This window comes from Paramormyrops kingsleyae, chromosome 9 (genome assembly GCF_048594095.1).
Source record: "Paramormyrops kingsleyae isolate MSU_618 chromosome 9, PKINGS_0.4, whole genome shotgun sequence".
In the NCBI taxonomy this organism is placed as follows: Eukaryota; Metazoa; Chordata; class Actinopteri; order Osteoglossiformes; family Mormyridae; genus Paramormyrops; species Paramormyrops kingsleyae.
Genome location: NC_132805.1, coordinates 28,537,391 through 28,563,318, shown reverse-complemented (window position 1 = coordinate 28,563,318; position 25,928 = coordinate 28,537,391). Strand labels below are relative to the sequence as shown.

General features: G+C 51.1%; 1 protein-coding gene across 12 annotated transcripts in view; it reads left to right on the top strand.

Annotated features, from left to right (window-relative positions):
- Nucleotides 1–363: 363 nt before the first annotated feature.
- trak1a (trafficking protein, kinesin binding 1a) overlaps nucleotides 364–25,928 on the top strand; it is a 30,783-nt gene continuing 5,218 nt past the window's right edge. For 2 of the 12 annotated variants that reach the window (XM_072716727.1, XM_023806227.2), the window contains exons 1-15: nucleotides 6,889–6,961; nucleotides 8,416–8,584; nucleotides 10,398–10,592; nucleotides 18,159–18,235; nucleotides 18,772–18,888; nucleotides 18,994–19,094; nucleotides 20,509–20,617; nucleotides 20,698–20,776; nucleotides 21,503–21,633; nucleotides 21,725–21,799; nucleotides 21,928–22,065; nucleotides 22,162–22,238; nucleotides 22,356–22,598; nucleotides 23,058–23,359; nucleotides 24,515–24,787. In XM_072716727.1, coding sequence (XP_072572828.1) covers nucleotides 8,473–8,584; nucleotides 10,398–10,592; nucleotides 18,159–18,235; nucleotides 18,772–18,888; nucleotides 18,994–19,094; nucleotides 20,509–20,617; nucleotides 20,698–20,776; nucleotides 21,503–21,633; nucleotides 21,725–21,799; nucleotides 21,928–22,065; nucleotides 22,162–22,238; nucleotides 22,356–22,598; nucleotides 23,058–23,359; nucleotides 24,515–24,787 — 2,029 coding nt within the window. In that variant the 5' untranslated portion in view covers nucleotides 6,889–6,961; nucleotides 8,416–8,472. Of the gene's footprint in view, nucleotides 553–1,968; nucleotides 2,092–6,830; nucleotides 6,962–8,415; nucleotides 8,585–10,397; nucleotides 10,593–11,442; nucleotides 14,231–15,008; nucleotides 16,015–18,158; nucleotides 18,236–18,771; nucleotides 18,889–18,993; nucleotides 19,095–20,508; nucleotides 20,618–20,697; nucleotides 20,777–21,502; nucleotides 21,634–21,724; nucleotides 21,800–21,927; nucleotides 22,066–22,161; nucleotides 22,239–22,355; nucleotides 22,599–23,057; nucleotides 23,360–24,514; nucleotides 24,878–25,928 lie in introns of those variants that run through there. The other 10 variants (XM_072716725.1, XM_023806218.2, XM_023806219.2 and 7 more) reach the window with 10 other exon arrangements.

Genomic DNA, 25,928 nt, shown 5'->3' with positions numbered 1-25,928 from the left:
TCTTGGTTTAATGCGAGTAACCGGTAGCTCCTGAGCTGTACGTAGCTAGCCTGGACTAATCTTTCTACTGAGAGAAGCATTTGGATGGCTGTACACTGTAGCTAACTTCCTGTCCTGGGGGTGTTTCTCTCCCACTAAATGTTGCCCTGAGTGCCACTGTCTGCTCCCAGATGTTTTGCCTTTCCACCTTTTGGCTGATAGTAACCCTGCCCATTCTGTCTCTTTCCCCAGTAACGTTTGCTCCATTTTCCGGACGCCAGCCTGCCCCCGGCACTGGGGTCGCCCCTCCACCCTTCTGCCCCTCCCCCAGCTGGCCGTGCGTGGCCCCGCCCATGGCACGTGGCGCTCGCCTGTGAAAAGCAGCCAAGCTGGACCCCGCGGCTTCCCTCCATAGCGCCTCGGCCTCCGTCCTGCCCCCTCCTGAGCCTCGCCGCCTGCAGCCAGATTCTGCCGTCGCCCCCGGCGTCTGCGAGGAGCAGTACGTGACCGAGGATGTCACCCCGGATGACGTGCCCCCTGTCATCATCTGCAGGGATGCTGGGACCATCACTGGTATGCAGAACTCCACCCCCCCCCCCCCCAGCTCTGTGCGTCTCCTGATTGGTGGCTGCAGGTGCCTTGTGACGCCTGATTGGCTGTCCTCAGGTCTTCCACCTAATCGCTGTGAGAAAAGCACAGCCTCCCTGGGGATTGCACAGAAAAGCACAGCCTCCCTGGGGATTGCACAGAAAAGCACAGCCTCCCTGGGGTAATTGTGGGGAAGGTGGGATCCTTAGACCAGGTTCTCAAGGTGCAAGGCTGTGCACGGCCCTTGGAAATGTTAAACTCCCCGATGAAACCTTGACATTTATTGAGCATAGTCCAAATGAAGAAGAATTGCATCAAAGTACACCAGCAAGTTTTCCGTTTTTCAAAACTGGACAGCTGTTTATCCTCAGTGGCTTGCCTGTTGGTGTGTAGGGGGGGGGGGGATCGGTATGTGAAATATTCACTTAGACTTTAATCAAACTGTTGCCTGTTTTAAAGACTGTCAGCTGACTTCCCAATATATACACAGATATAAAAATCACCGGCATGTAATAGTTCTGCAGTTATCCAGCAGTTAACTCCGTTGAGAAAAGCCCTTTTTATTTTGCCTGAAATGGACATTTATGTAGCAGAAAGCACCGTCTGGAGGTCGTTCAGAGGTTTCAGGGCGTGAATACGACCCCCCCCCCACACACACCCCGCGCCTGTTGCAGGGTGACTCAGAAAAGGCCGGCCAGTATTTTTACTCTCCATATCACAAGTTTTTCCGAGGAGTGGCTTAAAAATAGACCGCGGCTGTAATGCCGCTGAAATAAATCTGCGGATGTTGGGACTCAGCTGTGCGGCTATACAAGGTGAACGCTCTGATTTATATACGCTACTTATAAATAAATACTTTACCAAAGCGTCACGTGCAAAGATCTGAGACAGTTGGGACAATAATCAGTGACTGTCTCGATTAATTTGTCGACATGGTTTGATAACTGCCATCCCCTACATGCCTTTTAACTGTTTATGCAAAACCCCAAGCGAATGTTATAATGGCCATTGCTGAACCACTGCCGGGACGCTGCACAAACCGCGTCGGTATCTGATGAGGCGGGTCGCCAACTCTCACGCATCTGATGTAACACTCAGGCTTTCTTTCGGCAAATCTATATTATTCCATTATAAACCTAAAATTAGCTACATTAGGGCAATTTGTAAACACTACAGACTATTTACAAGGTAATAAAAACTGTTACATAGATGTAAATGCGTGTGCATATGTGTGCAGACTTGTCCCGAATTGAAAATCTCACTCCAGCCCGCTAACCGAAGTTGGCAGCCCCGGGATGTGAGTACCGGCTTGCGGGCAGGGCGGACCCCCCTCCCTGCTGTGTGAACGGAGCGGCGACAATAATGCATGATGAAATATGACTGGGGCGGGGGGTGTTTCCTTCGCGGAAGAAGAAGTACCGCTTACGGAAAAGCGAGGAGAGATAATCACCGTTTTACAGCCAGAAGGACAACGGCTTCCCATAAAATAGCGCAGTAAACGACACCGGCCACTTCCGTATACGGGTCTGTATGAATGGAGATTAATACAGCGGCGATTTGCAATTGGCGTGTGAAAATTACGTGAAATCGTATAGAGCGCAATGATGTGGGCGGGACCGAAAATAAATAAAATATAGGATGTCTAACTCACACAAAAGCGAGCTTAACACTAATTAGAAAATTTTAAATTTCAGCATCGATAATGGTGAAAGGATGGTATATTCTTACAGCCATTTAATTTCTGCAGGGGTTAGCCTATAGCTGTAAAAGGCAAAAAATAAATAAATGCGGCACTCGATCTTTTGGGTTGTAGTTACTTTCCTCTCCTCATCACCGATCCGTATTTTAAAAGTAAACTTCGCACAAGGATGTTTCGGCTGGATGTGGATGGCTGCTCTGTCTTTCGTTCGCGTGACGACTAAGGAAATGGAAACGTTCAAAGTGTCCGGTTTTCCTGATGTTCCCATGCAGGATGTTATCCAACTGCAAATACAACTGAGAAAGACTATGTTTGATTGAATAAGGGGGGTGGTGGAACAGTGGGTAGCGTTCTGGTTTTCCGCTTACAACGTCATGGGTCCAAAGCTGGATAGCACATTCACAATATTCAATGTAGCTCTATCATACAGTATTTTATTATAAACAGTGTTGGGGAAGTTACTCGCAAAGTAATCCATTAAAGACAAGTGGAAAGTTCAGGTCCTGAAAGTACAAATCCAGACCAAGGTTATGTTTCAACCATCTAGTGGAGTATAAAGAGTTACAGTCAAAGAGTACTTAACTGGATGACTGAAACAAAACCTTGGTCTGGATTTATACTTTCTGGACCCGAACTGCCCACCACAGTCTGTAATGGATTACTTTTGCGTGTAACTTCCCCAACACTGAATATAAAATTCTATATTTCAACATCAATAACGTTCTCTGCTGTCTTTGAGAAGACCTTTACATAAGTTGACTAAAGTTTTGCGGGATGCTGTCTATTAGCTGGCTTACCACTGTTGGTAACCAGAAACCCCAAACTTATGCCACCATATGAAAACGGATGGAAACAGAAAAGACTGTAATAACAAAATGATATACATTGTATATATAATGTTTGAATTCAGGAAGCCTCGCTTGAATTTGTTTGACTGTGTGTATAGGGCCGTTATCATGAGGGAACAGTATTTGCACAATAGGGTGCGTCTGGCCCCATAAAATGGCCTCATATTCTTTGGCCATTAAAAAGACGATGCAAAGCAGTCACCCGTGATAATGACTCCCCTGAGGCGTGGTTTACAGGGTGAAAGGTGCCTGTCGGTGCCTGAAAAGCAGCCCTGCCGTAAATGCCGGCTTTGCGAGACTCGCCGTGTGCTGGGTAGCAGTGGGTACCACTCTCTGCATTTTTGCGGCCTTTAGAGACTGTGCCCTGTAGTGTCTGTCTGGCTCTTTGGGCAGACTTCAGTTTGCCAGCACTGGTCCAAAGCCGATGCGGTGTGTGTATGTTTGGTGTACGCTATCATGATTTTTGTTCCCCCTGACAGATTGTCATTTTACCATTTATGTAACCTGTGCACCAACTATTTGGCCAAACCTACTCGGAAGATCACGCCTGTGTCCGTGTGTTTGTGTGCGAATCCTGCAATCCTGAAGTCCGTAGATGTGGTGGGAATCTGACCTGTGGCTGGCTGGATTTGCTGACATCTTGGGGGGGGGGGGGCGGGGTGTGGGGGTGCTCAAACAGCTGGAGGTTGCCTTGTGGCAGTAACACATGGCACCCCAGGGCTGAATAACAGAGGCTCTGGGTGTTCATGCAGTCAAGGCCACACAAGGATGCACTAAGATCTGATATAAGATCTGCTCATAACTGCCCCCTGGTGCCCACTACTGCCCACCGCTGCCTGCTGCTACCCCCCTACTGCCCCCTGCTGGTCGCTTCTTCATTTTGGTGATGTGCCTTATGTTCTAAATATAGCTTGAGGCAGCACATAAAAGCCAGGGACACTGTGCCTTTGTAAATCAGATCTGCTTTGCTCCAAACAAGCCGTGTATATATATATAAAAAAAAATCACACACACGAAGTACAAACAGGCTGATCACATGAGCCAGATTGTAAGCCTGGTATGCTGTTCCAGATTTACATTTTACTAGTTCCAGTTGAATTTTCCTTCTCAGGTTGCATAAATTATGTATAAATAGCTATTATATATTTCAAAGACGATGAGAGATGCAAAAATCTCACAGCAGCATATTCTGAAGCATGTTTCTATTGAGTTATTTGCTTGTGAATGTTCTGTAACAGGGCTGTGTCGTGCTCTCTGTGCTCGGTAGTGATTCTGCTGCTTTCTTTAAGTGACTGAAATGCCTTGTTGAAATCGGGGTCATTGTGAAATCAGCTGCTGAATCGTTCCGCTCTGCACGTATCAGAGGTGGAGTTTCTCCCTTCTTTGCCTTAATTGCTTGGCAATCGGTGCAGGTCGGCATGTTTACCCTTTTGACGTCATCAGATACCAGCCTTTAGTATCTGGAGCGAACAGAAGGGTCAGCATGTCCGTGGTATATCTGTCACGAGGTGCACTTTGCCGCGTCTTGTGTAATCGTCAGCAGAACTTTCATTAGTTAAAATAAACGCTTCTTTGCAATTCCTTGTGCCTTCCTGTGTAAGATGGGCTGCTTTATTAGTTGCTGTCTTGTTGTCTTTGCTCTCTTCCGGTCATTTGGACGGCTGCCTTGTACAGTTTAATCCTCTCACTAATCCATTAATCTGTCTGTGGCGTCCCTCCTTGCTCTGCGTATCAGGAAAGGCGTAACTGGCGCAGGGTTTAGTGTGATCGCTCTCCGCTGTGTAGCAGTGGGTAGTGTGCAGATGAGCTGGCAGTGACCTTTCGGGTGACAGCAGGCGCTGAATTTCACACTCTTGGCGGGACAGCATGTTCATGTCGGAGACACACATGTGCGTTAGTGTTAGTGTGGCAGTTTATATGTTCATAGTTATTTTTAGGGGTTTGCCTGAATTTGAACCAAATTAATTAAAAATATAATTCTGTACCAAATGTCCAATTTAATGACAGTGAACCCTGCTTTCTGTGAGGTGCTGTGGGAGCTGGAATGTACTGGAATGTACTTAACTTCACACATTTTGCAATGTAAGTAAAGTAACGTTCAGGGATCCAATGATTTTGGCCTAAATTTATATAGTAAATGTGTATTTTTTTTCTGTTTTGATCAAGATATATCTCAGATATATCTTAGTCACTCACAGACCCTGTGTTTGCGTAACTTTGACAGTTTGACAGCTCCCCCTGCCTGTGCCTGATTTTAGGTGTGTGTGTGTGTGTGTGTGTGTGTGTGTGTGTGTGCCCGCCCCGTGTATAATTCCCTCCGCGTTTCCCATGCCCGTCCTCAGTATTTGTTGCATAAGGCCGTCTCCTTGGATATATCACACTGCATGGCCCAGCAATGGCTGACCGTCACCATGGGAACAGTTTGCTTTAAGAAAACAGTGGCTGCGCTCAGTGCTCTCCTCGTGAGGTCCCATTTGCGGCGGTGCCGCGCTGGCCTGAATAGGCCTGACTCACATCCTGCCCCCCACCCCCAGGCAGGACAGGATGGGTGCTGAATCCTAGGGCTTTGTTGTGCTTGGTGCCACTTTATGCCTCTCAGGGTTTGCAGTTAGGCAGCTGCTCGCGTGATGGAAGATCATGAACCGGAACTTTGGTGAACTGGATTACATTGCATGAATTGTAATGCTTTATCTGGGTGGCTGGATTGATTGTCATAGTTATAAAATGCAAAACACATTTCATCTCTGCACCTCGAGTCTGTGTGCGCGCCGGTCTTTCAGTAACAGAGCAGATTGATGGCATGAGATGGGAAGTCTGCTGAAGAGCATCCTAAACTGGGGGGGCATACAAGGGCACAGGGCACAGGGACCCCGGTCAGCCCCGCACTTCCAGCTCATTTGGCATCAGCTGGAATTAGACACAGCCCCCCCCCGCCCACTGCAGCAGACCTACAGAAACCTGGCTGCCTTTGGCCATCCATCTCTGCACTACCACGGCCCCCCCACCCCAAGTCACTTTCCACTTGTTAAACAGGCCAGTTTGTCCCACTGTCACTGTGACACAGAGCCGTGCCATAAGGTGCATGTTGGACACCCCCGGCCGTTCCATGTTTGCTATGGAGGGTATCTGTCTCTCCCAAAAGGTCACAGATAACAAGGGAGGCTGAGTAATTTTTAACAGCCCCCAAAGTGAGCATTTCCACTCAGCTGAGCTGTGATTTACACTGATGGTGTGATCACCCACCTGCAAGCCTCTGTTTGCTGTATGTCTCTGTCTGACTGTGTCTGCGCAGTGCAGAGCATATAGTGCCGTGCATGGTTGCCGTGGCGATGTCCCTGCTGACGTAAAGCGATACCAGCACGTACGTCGCGCTGCTGTAATATACGTTTGCCATGGCAGACGTTGGAACTAAATCAGAGCACTGAGGCACCTGTTAACGCGCTGGACAGTGAAACTAAAGTTTATGATTTATGGTGTTTAGGGTTTATTTATTTATTTTTTGACCCACAGTTCAGCATATAAATCGAATTTCCCTCTTAGAACCGGACACCCTTGCAATGCAGGGACCTCAGGCATGCAGAAGAGGTCGTCTGGTTAAGAAAAATCCCAGCAGCCCCTGGGGTCTGTGCATGGCCACGTCACGGTGAGGGGGGTGAACTTGGCCTCGCAGTGACTGGTCTATGTTTGGCTGGGGGGGGGGGGGGGCTGTACCATGTGACCGGTGGCGTCACAACTGGACAGCGAGGCAGCGAGCGCCTTCCCTCACCCTTACCCCCATCTGCGGCCGGCAAAGCAGAAAATGTAACTCCGCGTGTGCCGAGGCAGTGTGAGGCTACCAGAAGCATGAGTGAGTACCGGGCTCCCTTCGGGTCCCGTCGCGGCAGAGTCGCGGGGTTAACACGTGTGATACTCCGTGACTTTGTGTGACCCATGCAAGCTCGTTTGCTTTTTAAAAAAGCCACTTGGAAACTTTTTAAGAACTTTCAGGCTGACCTTTTCTTAAGCTGTTGAAATGTTGGGTTTTGTTATGGAAACACTTTATGACAGCAATAAATAGCCTGTTTATTATTCAGAAATAATATTCATCAGAAGTGTAAACATTTTTTTGATTCGCTTTCAGTCTCGCAGACACACATTCGGTATATAATGAAATATGTCTGATTTCATGTGGCAAGCAGCTTGGGCATGAATGAGCCTTGTGTCTGGATTCCTTTGTGACTTATTCAGTTTAGATTTGGCTCTTTGTGATTGGGGATCTTGGCCGGCGTGGGGGCTGTCGAGGGGAGGGAAGGACAGTGGGGAAAAACCAGCTGCCCAAAACATGCCTATAAATACAGTGTGTGAATGACCAGCAGGTCACTTGCAACATCAAGAGCCCCTGTCAGCTCTCTTCATGAAGTACTTATATGAGTACGTTGCTAGGAGACAAAGAAGAGGCTGGACCGATTCCAGAGTTTGATTATAACGATATGCGGCGCGTCCGCCATGTTTTGGACATATGTGTGTGTGATCCTGTAATCCGTGTCTGCTCTGATGCCTGCTGCTCATTCATACTATTCTAACCTACATTCAGCATGATCCCGGAAAGTTCCAGCAATGATATTGGTATAAAAGAAGGCATTGTTACTTTGCTCATGCAGTTGTCTTGAATGATCCGAGGTTTTCACGCGCTCAGCCAGAAGGTGGCCAGCAGCACCTGCAATTCGGGCCTGAAAACCTCCCAACATCCTCGGAGTCCCTCTGAGTTACTGCTGAGCAGAGATTGTGCCTGAATGGGTAAAGGGTTAGTAGATAAATAGTATTGTCCCCCATGAGTAACTGGGCCAAAGAAGGACATCCAGCTGCAGGAAGAGCGAAATCATCTTGGGGAGGAGCTCATGGGAGATATATCTTACAAGAAAATGTTCTGAGAGCAGTAGGAAAAATTATTGGTTCAGAAAGTCAACCAATCAAATTGTAGAGGGGCCAATCATTCTTTTTCCTTCTGCCCTCAGAACATTTTTCTGTAAGTAAAACTTCCATGAGCTGAGGGGGGGAGGGATCACAGTGCAGCTCAGTCACACGGCGTTTGCTCTCCTCATGAGGTCACATGCAGGCCCCAGGGGATTCTGGAATTTTCTATGTATCCACATGTTCCAGTGACTGACCCTCCCTAATAAGAGGTTGCTCAGTACGGATAACTGATAACCAGGCAGCAGGCCTTGATCTTTGGCCGCAGACTTCTGGTCTCTACGTCTCCTCCTGTAATCTCATGTTTTCGCCAGTAAATCCAACCCTCGCCGCCTGCCGTGATTCTACCAGCAGGGTCCTGGGCTCCACCCCATTGGCCCCCGGCATCATGGCTGTCCTCGTTTGCTGATGGTCCCTCCTGGCCTGTTTCGCCCATGTCAGTGGCAGGGATGGGAAGAGTCATTCCTTGGCGAGTCCGAGTCAAGTTTCGAGTCAAAACATCATTTGCCTTCTAGTCTAAGTTGAGTACAAGTCTTTCCAAAATTTTTGCTGTCAGAAGTCATCAGATTTGTAACTCAAGTCCAAGTTCAGTTGTGAATCATGTAATTTGAGTTCCTACCTATGTCAGTTTTTACCTTTAGTGATTAAAACCCACCACAGTACATCATAGGATCTGTTTTTTATTGGCAGAGATACGTTGAAAAGAGAGTGTCCACTCACAGTTGTCTTCACATAGTTTTTATGTCTATGTATATGCAGCTAGTGATGCATCTTTTCAACAAACTATTCCAGGAGATCTGGCATTCAGCCAGTTGAAAATGACAACACAGAATTAATTTACACAGAAATGATAAAATTAATATTATGATATCCAGAGGGGGGAGTATAACCTCAAGACTTTTGGAGTCGTCGGGTCCAATCATTGCCCTCAAGTCCAAATCTTTCCATCAGTTTTGCCGAATCGAGTCACAAGTCATGAAATTTGTGATTTGAGTCCAAGTCGAGTTGCAAGTCAGTGACTGGAGTCTCCACCTCTGGTCAGCGGCTTGGTCTGTCTGGAACTGAGGAGGTGTTTTGTCTGCCCAGAGGCAGCCAGCTTCCATGCACGTTAATGTTATTTTTAACTGCTGCCCTTAACGGGGATGAAATGCAGTAAGAATAATAGCAGTAAGACTGCTCTGTGGCTTTGCGTTTCCTTGGCGATGGGGACCGGGGTGGGTTTATCAGGACACGGTCACAGTCTGTGAGGTATTGGTTAGACGACCCTAATTAAACCTCTGAGGCTGCGTGTGCACACAGACAGACAGGCACACAGACAAACACACACGCACTCACATGCACACACAGACAGACACAGACTAACAGACACACACACAGACTCTCACACATACGCATAAATATCTCACACAGACCCATACACGCACACGCTAACTCACACGGACACACACACACATTCACACACACAGCCATATACACACACAGACATGCTGTGACCTTTCAATGACCTGTAAAGCTAAACATGCTTGACCGGGAACAAGCCTCAAATGACTTTGGGTGACAGTTGATTTATGCTGTATTCATGCAGGTGGACTGATATGTTAATGGTGAGCAGTAGTGAGTAAGAAGGGATAAATGTAGCGCAGGCAGACTTGCTTGCTCCTTGTGTTGCGGCTCCTCCACTCTCTCTGAAGGGGGGCAGTAACCCTCAGACAGATCACAGCCGAGGCAGAATAAAGGCCAGTGGCCCCCCTTCAGGGAGCTGGTGTTGCCTTTCCTAGCACAGCGAGACTTTTTTTAACATGACCTTGATATCTGAACAATTGGAGACCTATGCTATGACATTTTCCCCATTAAGCCAAGATATGAATAGTTTCTCTTAATAATTGAACTGACTTTATTAGACTTCATGTGAGTTTGCATAATGTATCAAAAAGGTGCAATACCTCAGCTTTCCACTAGAGGTCAGGACATACCACCAGAATGAGTCCACAGTCTTTGCATATCTCATGTGATTAGATCCCATGGCCCAATGGGACTGTAGGTAATGGAAATTGGACGCGGTCAGACAAAACTTCTGTGCGCTAATGGAAAAAAAAATAGAAAAAGATAAGGGAAGTAGGTGAGTATCTAGGTACTTGTGCAAAGGTTGGCCACCATTAGTGACCCTATAACTCATTGGCTGTTACCGTGTTTAGAAGACTTTCTGAACCAATCATTTTTCCTACTGCTCTCAGAACATTTTCTTGTAAGACCTCTCCACTTTGTCAGTCCAATTCTCTGCCGTGGTCTTGTCTTAACGCCCCCCCCCCCGCCCTGTTTCCCTTCCTCCACAGACGTGTGTAACAGCACGGATCTCCCAGAGGTCGAGATCATCAGTCTGCTGGAGGAGCAGCTGCCTCACTACAGGCTGCGGGCGGACACCATCTACGGCTACGACCACGACGATTGGCTGCACACGCCGCTCGTCCCGCCGGACGCCGGCCTCAACCTCACCACCGAGCAGATCGAGGAGACCCTCAAGTACTTCCGTAAGAGCCTCCCCGCGTCCTGACCGGTCTGCTGACACACACCTCCGTACCACACGGGGAAACATCTGCCTTTTACACCATTGTTTCCTAATCTGGACCCCAGGGACTCCCACACAGTCCAAATTTTTGCTCCCTCCCAGCTTCCTACTGGGGGAGCAGAAATGTGGACTGTTTTTGGGTCCCCGAGGACCAGATTGGGAAACACTGATTCAGTGAAATGGAAATAACATTGAAAACAGTCTCCTGTTTGTTTATATAATGTAATCGTTATTTATATTGCAGGTATATATTCTGTTTTTACTATTAGAGCTAAAAGCATGCCTCATGTCTGTAATTAGTATAAAGACTTTGACTGTGACACAGGTAAATAGTCTCAGCATATACAGTTACTGTTTAAGCTCTTATCCAAAGTGATGTATGGGTGAGAAAGCAGGGCCAGTCAGTCTCGGGAGCAATTGGGGTTAAAGACCTTTCTCAGGGTCCCAACAGTGACATCACTCTGCCATGAGATGTGAACCCCCAACCTTCCGATTTCACGCAAAGAGCCATATAGAGCTTCAGCGTACAGTCTGGGTTGACTGTGCGGTGAATATCGTGTGCTGCCGGCTTTGCTCTCCTACCCGTTATACAGGCATCTGACTCGGACAGACTTTCCACGCGCCCCTCTCTGCCAGCCTGGGATTGCTGTGGTCAGACACACACCACGGTTGCTACAACAAAGCTGTGCCATGAGCTGGCACCCTTGGTGTGCTCAGATGGCCCCGGCCACCCTCCACCCTCCACCCTCCACCCTCCACCCTCCACCCTAATCCCCACTCTTCCTGCTTATGTCAGACTGCTGGAGGAGGAAACATCTCACTCGCCTGTGTGGCTGCAGATGCTTGCCCAGGTTGGCCTGGAGGCTCCAGCTCCATCCCGTTTCATACTTAAAGGGGAATTTCCCCCAAAATGCTGTATGCTCTCTTCTGTTTGCTGCTGCAGGAACTTATACTCAAGGCACTAGACTCAAGGACCTTTACTCACTGAGCTATGCTCAAGGCCCTATACTCAGTGACCTATATTTAAGGACCTATACTCGCTGATCTGTACTCAAGGGCCTATACTTACTAACCTATTCTCAAGGACCTTTACTCACTGGCCTATACTCAAGGCACTAAATACCCACTAACCTATACTCCAGACCCTGTACTCATTGACCTGTACTCAAGGCCCTATATACCCACTGACCTAAATTCCAAGCCCTATACTCACTGACCTGTACCTGACCTGTACCCAAGGCCCTATATACTCATTGGCCTATACATAAGGACCTATACTCACTGAACTACACTCAAGGGCCTATACTTACTGCTCTATGCTCACACTGACATTCTTAAAGCCCTATACTCACTGAACTACACTCAAGGACCTTTATTCACTGACCTGTACTCACTGACCAATACTCAAGGCCATATAAGGACCTATAATCAAGCACCTATGCACAATGGCCTATGTTTAAGGACCTATACTCACTGATCCATACTCAAGGACTTATACAAAAGTACTGTATACTTTGGTTTCAGTTAACCTGGCTTCCTGGCATGCGGAAACAGCACTCAGTCTCAAATTATTCCGTTTTTGGATAGTATTTGGATATAATCTGGACTACATTTGACTTTCTGATAGTATCATGGATTCTTGTGTAATCGAGAATTGACCAGGATTCGTAGTTAGAAGATGGATGGATGGATGGATGGATAGACAGACAGACGGATGGATGGACAGAGTACTGTCAGTGCTGATTCTGTTGTAGGAAAGACGTAAGCTGGGCGTTGTTAATGTGTTAATCATCTGTACATGTTTCTGCAGTTTGGCATTCAGTATTAACAATTGTCATCAAACACCAGGAATTTATACTGATCCTATGTGACCAAATCTGTTTCCTAGCTGTAAGATGCCAGGATCTATGGATTATTTTTAGCTTTAGGAACAGGTGCCGATGATTAGAGGGCGTTTGTGTCTGGATGGTCTGGGCAGCTTTGGCTGCAGTCGATGGTGAGTCAGTGTCCTGCGGCCATGACAGCGAGTGTCGTCAGGACTGGAGTCACTGATTCCTCATACGCTCACGTGGGGAAACACTGCATCAATCTCCTTTCAGTCTGAAGCGAATCCCTCGTGCCACATCCATCTAAACGACGTGGAACTAGAGCGCAGAGATTCGCCACGGGCAGACGATGGAGCCTGCCTGTGGTTCGTGTCGGACCTGATCTTTGTGACACACCACGTGTCGTGTTCTGTAGACCATCATGAATGTATGCAGATGAGAGCAGAAGCCCCAGCCCCACTCTGGGTGGAGCTCGACGTCAGCAAGGCGGGGGTGAGCATGCCAGGGACTGCGTCCGGAACTGTAGCATTTGTGGAATGAGTCTGTATGAGCTTTTATACACAACTGGCAGTCTGGGGTATTTTTGATATTTTGCCTATGGGGATACTCAAGCCTGAACACCCTAAGGCTGTCTGCTCAGTCCCCGCCCTGTCAGCCTTGTTGAGCCGCTTTCCTGGAGCCTGAACACCGGTGTGCCTGTATTGCTGTCTGCCCAGAGTCCCCACTCAGCCACTATTTCCCGGTGGCGATGGCTCCAGTCACGTGACCTCCGAGTCAGTGGGAGGGGCAGCTGGGCAATCTGTCACGTTGCCACCTAGCAGGGCGTCCCTCTGGGCAGACGGCCGACAGAGACGCATATAAGGGGAACTGTATCACCACACCGGACACGTCTTTAATGTAGACCCAGACGTGATACACAGTATGATTACATTTTCACAGTCCGTCCTGTTTGTGTGGCTTCACTGTGTTCACATTTTTAGAGATTCCTAATAAGATTGTCTCCTTTTAAAATTGAATTTGATCTTGCTGATTATTTCCAGTAAGCAACAGCATATGACGGCACATCCAGACCCCTGCCTGTACCCCCCCCCCCCATCCTTCTGTGGCCCTGGTTGGCAGAGAGGACTGAAATCCCAGCCTCTGTGTTAAATTAGCTGCCGTTCTGCATGTGCTGCTGTCAGGCCCTCGGCTTTGCATCATTTCAGGGTGCGGATGATGATGCGTTTATTTCTTAAAGGGACCTTAAAGGGAGGGAGGGCCAGGCATTCATGTGGAATCTTGCCCTGTGCCAGTCGCCATGGCAACCGCCCCTGGAAGACGATGTAGGCTGCATCTGCAGAGATGTGGGCGAGAGAGCCAGAGAGAGAGAGAGATGGGGGGGATGGGCGTGACGGACGGCCCCGTCGGGGGTGTGTCTCTGATGTAGCCTGCTGCTATTGGCTGCCTTCTTATCCGGCCTTCGCTCCTCCCCCGCCTGTCAGGATCCGGCACTGACTCGGCCGCTCAGAGCCTTGGAGCACGAAATTGGACACGCCCCTTTCCCAATAACGGGGCTTTCTGGCAGCCTGCCCCCTCCCCCACCCCCCCGTGCTCCCATTCGGGTAGCAGATCGCGTGTGTGGACGGGAGCTGGCCCCTGCTGGACCGCGGGCGGCGTGGAGGACGGCCTGCGATTCTCCTGACTGGGCAGCATGGAAGAAGGACGCTGATTATGCAGAGATTCGTCGAGGCGGATTACTTCGAGCTGGACTGGTACTATGAAGAGTGCACTGATGGTACGGCGACAGCCTCAGCGGCTGCTCCTCTCGCTCCTGCGATCGATGCGGCCGGCAGCTGTGGGGGGGGGGTTACGCCGAGTGTCTGTCCGACCTCCTGAGTGCGTGTCTACGTCTGTGTTTGCGGCTGCATCTGTCCTGCCTGCTCGCCCCCTGTGTCTCGCGTATGACCTCCACGGCGTTCGGTGTGGCATCAGCATCGCATCATTTGGGGGGGGGGCAGAGAGTCACATTCTCATCATGACGAACCCAGACGCGCCCCTCCCCATGTCATCACGCGCTAAAGCGGGTCCCAGCGCGCTGTCCGCATGTGTGTTTCTGATGCAGCACCACGTGTCTACACCCCCCGGCACAGCTGTTGGATAGGAGTGGGGGGGGGGCGCAGCAGCAGCAGGTCCCGGAGCAGGTTTGCACATGCAAATTGGCTGACAGGGATGTGGCTTGGCGGTCACATCACGGCGGGCGCTGGGGGTACAGCTCAGACGTGCTGCCACTGTTTGCTGAGACTCTATGGCAGAGACGCGGAACAGTCTGTTGCACTCGGGGCTCCATTTGATCTCTAGCTGCTGGATTTCAATATTCTCAAGCTGTTTATCCTGCCTCACATTTTAATGTGAATGTATACGAGGTGATTTCATGCTGTCACATAATACTGCAAACAGAACGGCAGGTGTAGTCTAGGTCCTATCTGCACCAGGGTGACATTAACTCCAGGCAGATTTTGTTGATGCTGGGGGGGGGGGGGGGATATGGGAGGGGATCCACCAGCATACCCATTCTCTGAGGAGGGTGGGTCATTTGTCTCCATCGTGGAAGTGGACCAGAAGGCTGATGTGGCTTTTGTTTGTTTTGTTTTTTTGGGAGCTTATAACCCAGTGATGGGCGGAGCTTTCCACCCTCTGGCACGTCCGTGGCGCATTCCAGCTTCGCGCTTGTGGTTACTGTGGTGTCTCCATAGCGATACTTCATTGTGTGCGCAAAAATACTCTGTAGTGTAACAGCACTAAACATCTCAGCAATCACTGGACTTTCGGTATCTTTCTGTTTCTGTTGATTTCAAAACGCAGAGTTGCTGGTGTTGCATAACCAGGCAGAGTAAGAATGAGCCATTATCTCCTGTTTGACCCTTACTTTGCATAAATATGTGTGATAAGAGCAAACTGAGTCACCTGTGGCTCCACCCCCAGGAACAGGTGTGCCTGTTTTGTAGTTTGAGCTACCTAGTTAAGTTTCCATGGCACTTCCTCAGAGCGTACCATTTTCCCTATATGGAGAGGGGAGGCCAGATAGATGTAAGTGTGAATGCATATATGTGTGAGTAAAAAACACAACTTAGCTCTCAACTTTCCTCTATATTTGCAAAACCATCTAGGTGTTTTTTGTAATTTTCAGTGAATCCGTCGTCATGCTTTGCCCGGGTTACGGACCGAGCCAATGAGGCACCCCTTCAGTTAGCCTGATCCCTCCCTGCTGTGGTGGTTGAACACAAACAAAGCGCATGGGACAGAGTAACCGTGAGGGTGTGCCCGTCCGGGCTGGGAGCTCAGCTTGTCCTGGGTGTCTTCTAACCAATAGAAGCAAAAGCCATAATGGCGGTTCTGAAGGATCCTTCCTCCGTCACGGACCGCTAACACGCTAATGTGTGCGGATCATGTCCTCCTCGCCCCTGAACTTTCCCGAGGAGGAGATCTTTGAGCGGAGCTGTTCTCCGGAACCCCCTGACACGTCTGGTTCCCAGTGCGAATACGATGCCGATGTGGAGGACCCGCTGTCCCTGCATGAAGGTAGCCTCTGTTTCCGGTTCCTCCATTTGTGGGTCTCGTTCCCCGGTGGGTGCTGTGACGCTGTAGGAGCCCCTGGCTGACGTGTTTTTCTCCTCTCTGCTGGTCTGTCTAACTTAATCAATCGCTTCAGTTATGGTTTTTCCAGCATGTCGACACAAAGTCTGAGCTTGGGGGTGATAATCTGCGTGGTGCAGGGAGAGATGTTGGGCACTTATCTGGTATCTGATGTCCTAACCTGAGGCCAGAAGCAGTGACTGGTTTGTGATTATTACTGCTCAGTGGCTGTATTGGCGTTTGGTTTTATCTGTGTGGTGTAATAATGGCCGTGTCATCAGCCGAGAATGCAGTCTCTCCCCGCTTCAGTGCTTTCGCTCTCTGTGGTGTCCCTGCACGACGACACGGCTGCCACTCTCCCGCTGTCATGACTCTGTGCCCTTCTCCTCCTCCTCCTCCTCGATCCCCCGTGCCGTTCTTCAAACAGACGCACTGCACAGCAGTGTCACAATTGCACACGGCCTGCTGTTGTGCTGACTTGTCTGAGAGTCACAGACACAAAGGGTTAATCTACACCACCTAGCCAAGAAGCGAGTGTTTCTGCGATGAATCGTCCAGTAAAGTTCAATATGTTAATGATCTACTTATTAATGGTGTGTTTGCTAGTCATGGTAAAAACGGCGTCCTCCCTCTGAACCTAAGCGGCTTCTCTCCTGATATCAGTGTGCTTATTTATATTTAATAAGGGCTCGCCTCGGCTTCTGGCAGCAGACTCCTTGCTGTGGCTGGCACGGGTTCGACTGTGCACTGTTTGCTGTGTAGTGCAATGTAGTTCTATTGTAAATGTTAATCCGTGCCTTTAAGATCCGTGTTGGGTGTCATTGAATTGAGCTTAATTACAGTGATGGCACATCCTCCAAATTTGTCCTTTCAGTGAGCCCTGTGTGTTTGTGTCGTTACTGAGTTACGGGGTGAGATACGGCCCCAGCAAACACACCCTGTGATTACAGCATTCCTTCTGACCCTGAGTATAGCGAAGTGGACTGTGACCCCCGCTCTTCTGCGGGGCGGTGACCTTCTGGCTGGTCCTGTGGGCACACGCCCTCCTCAGTGTTTATGGGAAAACTGGAATGACGAATTGATGCTCGGCGGGGTCTGTTTTGGACGTGTGATGTTCTCCTGGGGAGGCTGTAGGGTGTCTTGTGTTGGAGGGATGCAGCAGTGAAAGGGGGGGGGGGGGTGAGCAGGCTTAGGGGTGTTTGTGTTCAGTGTCGGAGCGGCTGTGCACCTGGGTGTGAGGACGCCCCCTTGTGGCCAGACACCGCAAGCACCGCTACAGTTTCACAGTGAGCCGATCTCATCACCGGCTTAGCTTATCGGTGGTAGGTGTCCAGTTAATGTCTGCTTAGCTGGTCATCTGTTATGATCACATGCTGCAGAAGGTTGACGTTTCATCTTCCTGGGAGGAGATGTTGGACCTGCGCCTCAACAGAGTTAAAGGGAGGTCTTGCAGTTAATGTTATTTGTATTTAATGGGTGAAATTCCCTAAGTAAGCTGACAGCATGAAGGTAATGGGGGCGGCGCGCTGATCAGCAGGTTAGGATACTGTAAGGGGAGAGACCCTGGTTCTAATCCCAGTGTCAGCAGAGTGATAACACCATTGGGCCCGTGAGCAAGACTCAAAATCCCAGCTGCCACAGAGACTGGCGGATCCTGCTTTCTTAGCTTTGGATGATGTGGACGATGCCGCAGAACTGGCAGCTGGCTGATTTTACTATGCGGCGGAGCAGCCGCGCAGCATGTCATGCGAAAGCCGCAGTCTGACCTTCCTCACATGAGTGATTTTTCCCACTGGCAATGTCACCCGGACGAGAGCATGTCACCTGCCGGTGTCCCTGTCTCATTCAGTGCCTTTACCTCTGAGGCACCTCTGTGGTTTAGTATTTTTTTTTAGTCATTTCTGAGATGCATTATGTAACACGTGAAGAAAACACTGTCGTCATGACTCCCGGAAACGGGGCATCTAGCCAGGTGGGGGCACTGACTGTACAGGGTGTGTGTGTGGTGGGGGGTCAAGCTGTCTGCCCTGTCACATGTATGGCTTCCATCTGCTTTCTGTGTTCCTAACCCCCCTCCCCCCCTCCCACAGTCCTCTGTGCTGAACGTGTGGGCCAGATGACCAAGACATACAATGACATCGACGCCGTGACCCGATTGCTTGAGGAGGTGAGGCACTTCACCGTCATGCACTTTAATTTGGGGCCAAGAAGGGGGCTAAGAAATCCCATTAACGGCTTCAGTAGCCGGGGTGAGGAACTTGTTGCACCTGAGGTTTGGGACAGGAGGCTGGTCGCCGAACGCGATGACGTGCCTAACAAGCCATGTTCTTACCCATCCAGCTGTCCATCTTTCAGGGCCCTGGACACACAGACGCACACATGTTGTGGGCAGCTTAGAAACACATCTCTGAAATGCAAGAGAGAACCAGTTCAATGCAAATCAGAACAGTAGAGCATTGTGGGTAATCTCATAACTGCTCATGCTGCTGTACCCCAGATAAAAGTACTTGGCGGCCTAAAGTCTACTGGTTACTGTAGATTACTGCCCTGTTGTAGGAAGGCAAGAGGCTGTGGGTTAAGCTTAAAAAGCTTAAATTTTCTACTTCTGAAGGCGTGACCGCGAATGACGTGGGGGAGCGGACACTGGGTCAGGTCCTCGGTGTACACGCTTTCGCAGACTCGAACTTTGACCCTCCCCCGCAGAAAGAACGTGATCTGGAGCTGGCGGCCCGCATCGGCCAGTCTCTGCTGAAGAAGAACAAGACCCTGAGTGAGCGAAATGAATCCTTGGAGGAGCAGGTGGAGATCATCCGTGAGGAGGTGAGGACGCCTGAGGTGTGCAGTTACCCAGAGTGTGTGGTTACCCAAGAGGGTGTCCCCCCCCCCCCCCAACTAACGCCCCCGTTCCTGTGACCTGCCCCGCAGGTATCGCAGCTGCGACACGAGCTCTCCATGAAGGACGAACTGCTACAGTTCTACACCAGCGCAGCAGAAGAGAGCGAGGGGGAATCCATCACCTCCACACCGTGAGTCTGACACCCTCCTGCTGGTACCTGCCACATTTGCCCCCGGGACACCTTCTCCCACTATCGGCCAGCAGGTGGCACTGTGGTTAAGGAACTGTCTGGTTCAAATAAACATAAAACATAAAATGGACTTGCTTCAGCACAGTCAGCCATGAAGAGCCTGTCAGTGTGAGCGGGGGAATTCCCCCGGGGCACAGCCTCCGTCATCTACCATCCTGTTTGTTCCTTCCAGTGATTGTCCTCCTGGGATCATCACTCGCTTCCTGCTTGACGGGGTTATTGTCTTTAATGGCGCTTTTCCATTGGCAGATAGGAACCAGTCGTACCCAAACCGTACCACAGAGAACCCAGTCACTGCGCAGTTCCAACTCACTTCAGTTTTCCAAAGCAGAAGGGTCGGCTCGATTTAAGGTGCTGGGTTTGGAGAGCGACAGCGACGAACAAACCGAAGAGATGCTTATTTACAGTTCTCACGGTGTATACATCATGATATACCGCAGTAGACCCCACCACCAGCGTGTGTTCGTGCAATTTAAATTTTTTTATTGTGTGCTAATTTCCGCTAGCATGTCTGTGAGAATCGCCGTGTTATGCAAGTATCAAACGCTAGAGGAATTGGCATTTGCTTGTGTAAATTTGCATTGTGAATCCATTCTGTTCAGCTATTCAATAGTACTTTTTTAAGCAGGAGGTTCAAATTTTAAGTTCCGATTTATCGGGAATGCATCAATACACCGCGATGTGCGATACTACTAATAATGAATAATATATAGAAAATCCCTTTTTTCCTTCAGATAATCCATGCATATTAACGCAGGACACCAGTATCTCCATCCATTTAGACCAGTCAGAGGTGGTGACGCAGATGACTCTGTTTGGTCACACTTTCTGTGTGCCGGACCACGCTAGTGCGGTTTCCAGCTAGCATACTTTACGATGGGAAACAGCCATTTTGTGGTTCTTGGTGGTTCTTGGTGGTTCTTGGTAATCCTGTACTGGATTAACTCCCTAGACTGAACACTCCAGTGTGTCGTGTGTGACGCCCCCCCACTTCCCGGCTCTGACTCTGTGCCGCAGTATATTAGGCTTCCATCCTCCGTAAACACTTGATCAAAGCTCTGTCATGTTGTTTGTTTTCTGCTGTCTGTGGTCTGCTCTGTGTAACTTAATACAGATACAAAGAGCCGGGCGGGTCCCGTCCCCCCCCCCGTCATGTGACAGACAGCAGGCGTGATTCTCGCTCGTTACTGTGAAGCTGCTTCCTTAAGCCAGTTATGTGTCCAGCTGTGACGCGTCCGTCACCTGACACCCTGGGGGTCGGTACTAATCGGCAGGCAGTCTGCGTCCATGTACGTGCACACGTGGTCACTGCTGCTCTCTCTCTCCCCCCCCCCCCCCCCCCCCCCACTGCTAGGCTACGCCGTAATGACTCGTCATCCTCTGTGCCAAGCTACTTTCCACTTGACTCGCTGCAAAAGAAGCTGAAGGAGCTCGAGGAGGAGAACATCGTGCTGCGGTCGGAGGTAAGGTGGCCGGGGAGCGAGGGAGGGGTCCGGCTGCCGTGGCGACTGGGATGTAACTCCGCCCACCGTCTCACTGCCAGGCGTGCCACCTGGAGACGGAGACCATCTCGTACGAGGAGAAGGAGCAGCAGCTCGTGAATGACTGTGTTAAAGAGCTGCGTAAGTACACAGGGTTTTGGGGCGCATTAGAGAGCCGTGTGAGTACGCCGGGTTTTGGGGCGCATTAGAGAGCCGTGTGAGTACGCAGGGTTTTGGGGCGCATTAGAGGGCCTTGTGAGTACGCAGGGTTTTGGGGCGCATTAGAGAGCCGTGTGAGTATGCAGGGTTTTGGGGTGCATTAGAGAGCCGTGTGAGTACGCAGAGTTCTGGGGTGCATTAGAGGGCCGTGTGAGTACGCAGGGTTCTGGGGCGCATTAGAGAGCCGTGTGAGTACGCAGGGTTTTGGAGCGCATTAGAGAGCCGTGTGAGTACGCAGGGTTTTGGGGCGCATTAGAGAGCCGTGTGAGTACGCAGGGTTTTGGGCCGCATTAGAGAGCCGTGTGAGTACGCAGGGTTTTGGGCTATAAGGACAAAGTGCATGAAGGTCCACTTTCCCTCTGTCTGTGCTGATTACATACCTTAATGTGCATTATGAGCCTGTCTGCATAATGAGACACCAGCTGCTACAACCCCCCCCCCCCCCCCCCCCCACTATGTGAGGGCTGGTATTTATATACGGTTACGGTAATATGGTTGCCACTTAACTAGTCATGTTGCTGTTGCCTCAGCCTGACAGACCATTTAAAGGGCAGTCGTGCTTTGGGAGTTACTCCTTAATCCCGGAGACTTGCGATGTTACTGTTGATCCCATCATGGCCTCCATGACCTCCTTCCCCCTCCCCGTAGGAGATGCCAACCTCCAGATCACATCCATCGCGGAGGAGCTGGCAAAAAAGACGGAGGATGCCTCCCGCCAGCAGGAGGAGATCACGCATCTCCTGTCCCAGATCGTGGACCTGCAGAAGAAGTCCAAATCCGTGAGTTCCAGCCGGCGTACATATCCCAGAGGTCCATTTAGGCATCCTGGGGCACGTCCATAACTCCATCGTCTGCTCCCGTTTCCCATAGTACGCCATCGAGAACGAGGAGCTCAACCAGCATTTGGCGGCAGCGAAGGACGCCCAGCGGCAGCTGACCGCGGAGGTAAGTGGAGCATGGAGCCCCGCCTCCAGCCACACCATCCAATGACAGAGCCTGCTGTCTGACCTTCGCTCCCTCACTGGCCAATGACACGGCCCGCCGTCTCTCTCTCCCTCCCAACCTCTGGGCAGCTGCGCGAACTGGAGGACAAGTATGCTGAGTGCATGGAGATGCTACGGGAGGCGCAGGAGGAGCTGAAGAACCTGAGGAATCGGGCGCTTCCCCTGAGCACGCCCCGGAGGTTCCACTCCCTGGGCCTCTTCCCCATGGTCAGTGGGCTGGGGGCCCTGATGAGCTCTATCTCGGGGTGTAGCGGAGGTGCCCGTGTTGGGGCTTTGCTGAGACGTGACCTCTGACCCCCGCAGGACTCTCTGGCAGCGGAGATAGAGGGGACCATGAGGAAAGAGCTGCAGATGGACGACCCGGAAACGGAGGAGCAGAAGTGGGTGTGTCGTACGCTTTGGAGGGCAGCTCAGTGGCCAGTGTGATTGTTCCGGCATCACTGCTAAGTCCATGTAGATTCCGGTGGATTCACCGCGACCCTCCTGTATGCGAACAGATCCCACCCTCGGCGCGTGTTCGAGACGGTGAAGAACGTCAACCAGACGGTCCGCCAGCGCTCCTGGGGCCCCTCCCCCATGAACATCCCGGGGTCCAACCAGTCGTCGGTGCTCAATTCGGCCCGGTCCAGCTGCAGGAGCACGCCGCGCTCCAGCCTGTACGCCGGTGATGTCAGCAACGTTGTCATAGACAACCGCACCAACAGCATCATCCTGGAGACGGGGTCGTCGTCGGGGGGCAGGTGGGTGGGATCACAGTATCAGCATCATGCTGTTACCCCTCCCCTTCCCCATTAATTACCCTTAGAGCACATTTTTGTCCTTCATTCGTGTTCCCACCCTTCTGTAAAATTACAAACCCCTCCCCCCCCGGCCAAAACTCTTATAGCTGGATCACAGGGTGGGTTCTTAGATTAAATCTCAGGAGTGTTAGAGTCTGCTGCTGTCCTGGGACTGGACCCAGCGACCTTCCTTCCGTTCTCCAGAACCAGCAGCCTATTGGAATCCTGCTATGCATTTCCACTGACGGTCCCGAGCTGCTTTGGGCCCATAAACATACAGGCTCATCCTTTGTCTCTCTCCATCATCTGTATGTTCTAGAAGCTTCCACTAGGTCCACATGCCAGCTGTCCAAATTTGACGTTCATTTTCGTCTTTCCCTCTTTCTTCCTCTCCAACCCCCCCTGGCTTCTGGGCCGCAGCCCCGTCGACTCCAACAAGAAGCTGGGCACCCCCGGCACACCGGGCTCGCGTGACCTGGAGGTGGCGCTACGGCGCCTGTCCCTGCGGCGAGAAAACTACCTAAGTGAGCGGCGCTTCTTCGAGGAGGAGCGGGAGCGGAAGCTGCAGGCGCTGGCGGAGCGGGGCGAGCTGGGCAGCGGCGGCCTGACGCCCACCGACAGCCTGGCCTCGCTGGGCACGCAGCACTCAGGCCTGTCGCTCTACTCCGTCTACAGCCGCTCCTACCTGCCCGAGAAGCTGCAGATCGTCAAGCCGCTGGAAGGTGACCGCGCCGGGCCCCCGCCCCTGCCGCTGCTCGTCCGCGACGCCCTCTGGGCCCTCCTCAACCACGAGGCTGCTGGCCTCTCCACACTGCAACACTCCTTCTACTTCCGGCACACGCAGCCACGCTGCTGGTTCGAGATCCCCTAGTGAGCGAGAGGGACTCGAACCCCCACAGTGGCTGGGCTCACACTCGCGTGGCATTTGCACTGCATATAAGTTGTTGTTTTTATTTTTGTTGTTCATGTTATTATTTATAGTGATTATTATTATTATTATTGTTGTTGTTGTTGTTGTTGTTGTTTATAGTATTGTATCATGTACATACAGTGAAACCAGAAGTATATCTACAGTATCAGGAAAGGCGACCCTGGCTAATAGGCCCCGGTTATAACGCCCAAATCATAGTGATGCAGAGAGCAGAGCCACCCGGCACCTTGGGAGACCAGCTTGACGTCACCCGAGGTCTCTAAGCTTGCAAATAATTGAAGTTCCTGCGTAAATGGAGGACTGAAGCCCTAGAGCCTTAAAGGGCCAGTATGCTCATCATATTGGCGCTGAGGCGTCTGCTCTGAAGGTTGGGTACAGGATGGACGGACGTTTTCCGTTCCTGATGTTGTCCTCCTCGTGTGCCGTTTCTATCCCCCTGCTTGTTTCCACTCCTTTTCTTTCTCATTCTGTGTTTCATTCAGTCTTTGTTTTTATGACCCTTCAATAAAATCCACTGCTCATTCTGGCCCTCCTCTCTTTCTTTGTGCCGTCGGTCGTGTACCTAACCTTTCGAGAGCAGGATGTCCCGCCGTGGGTCTGCCTCTGTGACTAACCCTGTAAGAGGTGCCGGTCTGAACCCTTTGCTCTGAACCGAGGAAAGGTGCAGTGGTAATACAGTCATGCTATTGGCTGTTGTCAGTGATAGGTTCACGCCGAATTCAAGGGCAGGTTTGCACCAGGATGGTGGTGATGTAATATGTTACGAGCCACAATACACGGTGCGTCTGTGGGCCAGTGTGGCTGTGAGCAAGTCTCCTAACTGCTGTTGTCTATACCAGTATAAATCCCGCCTTTTCTCCAACATGATTGGCTACGCTCCCAGGGTGGGCGGGACTCCGGCCTAAACCTGCACTCTGCTCTCCTATTCTGTCCCCTGCTGCCTCAGGCTCCGTGACCCTGCATCACTGGCAGCAGCTGGCACAGCCTCACCTGGGGGGCATCCTGGACTCGCGGCCGGGCGTGCTAACCAAGGGCTTCCGGCCGCTGGAGGTCGACGCAGAGGAGGAGGTCTACCAGTTCACGGACTTTGAGGAGGACGAGTCAGCTGACCGCCCTTTTGTGAGCCTCTCTACCTCAGCCCCCACGCGCCCGCCGTGTTCCTCGCGGCCTGGCTCCGCCTCCTCCCACGGGCACAACGCTGGCGACCCCCAGGCCTCAGGTGAGAGGCCCACCCCCGGGAGACCAGCTTCCCCCCCGCACAGCACCCAGGATCCTACGGAGCCACCAGCCACCAGTGCTAAGGCGTCTGGTGAGGGAGCCCCCTAGAGGACATCCAGCGGCACGCCGGGCACTGCCCCCCCCGCCCCCACGCGCACACACCTGCACCCCCCTCCATCCCAGACGCGTGCGCCTGTGCCATTGAGTATACCCCATTTTTAATTTCACTACAAAAATTCTTCGTCTTACGAGAATCTTCAGTTTCCCTCGGTACCATCCGTGTGCTGATGATGAGCATTTCTCTGCAGCCGTGTTGGGCGCCTGCAGCCGTGTTAAGTACTGTAATCGGTGCTGAACATACCTGCCCGATGAACCAGTCACGTTACTGTCCAGGAGAACCCCAGTGTAAACGTTTGTTTGGGGGTCTTGAGGCAGTTTAGATTAGACTGCCCCCTGCCTCCCATAACAACCATGTTTAACTAACTGCCTAACAGAAGCGAGATGTTTCATCACAGGGTGTAGAGAAGCAGGTTATGGTTGGGGTTCAGGTTCAGGGTTAGGGTTTGACATGACTAGTCCTGCTTAAACTTAACATTACTCCACTTTACTAAAGAGGGGGCCTGTCACTGTCTCCCCGGCCCATGGGGAGCGACGTCCCTGTATCGGTGCTGATGGGGCTGTTCTCGTTGTCAGCACATGGTGGTCCGGCTTCTTCTCCAATCCGTTTTGACCTGCAGATTTAGTTTCCCCATCCTGTCCTGCTCCCTCCTCCTGTCATTTTTTTTTACTATAATCAGTTTCTATAAACAGTCATGCCTCTTTCCCATATCGACATCCAATCAGGGGCTTTGATTACAGCTGCGTTTGGGGGGGAGGGGGTAATTCAGGGCCATGAAATTCCAGATCCGAAAGGCCCGGTGGGACGTGCGGCCTGGTCGGGCCGTTGCTTCTGCAGATGCACTGTGGAATTATTCATGTGACAGTGTGGTGATACTGTCCCGAAGGTCGTTTGCACGTCTGCGTGAGCGATGGTGTCCCATGCAGCTGCGGTTTCACATACGCAGCAGCGTGCAGCGGCGCCCCCCAGTGGATAGCATGAGTGTGTGTGACCCGCACGGCACCTGGCAGCAGGTCTCGCCAGG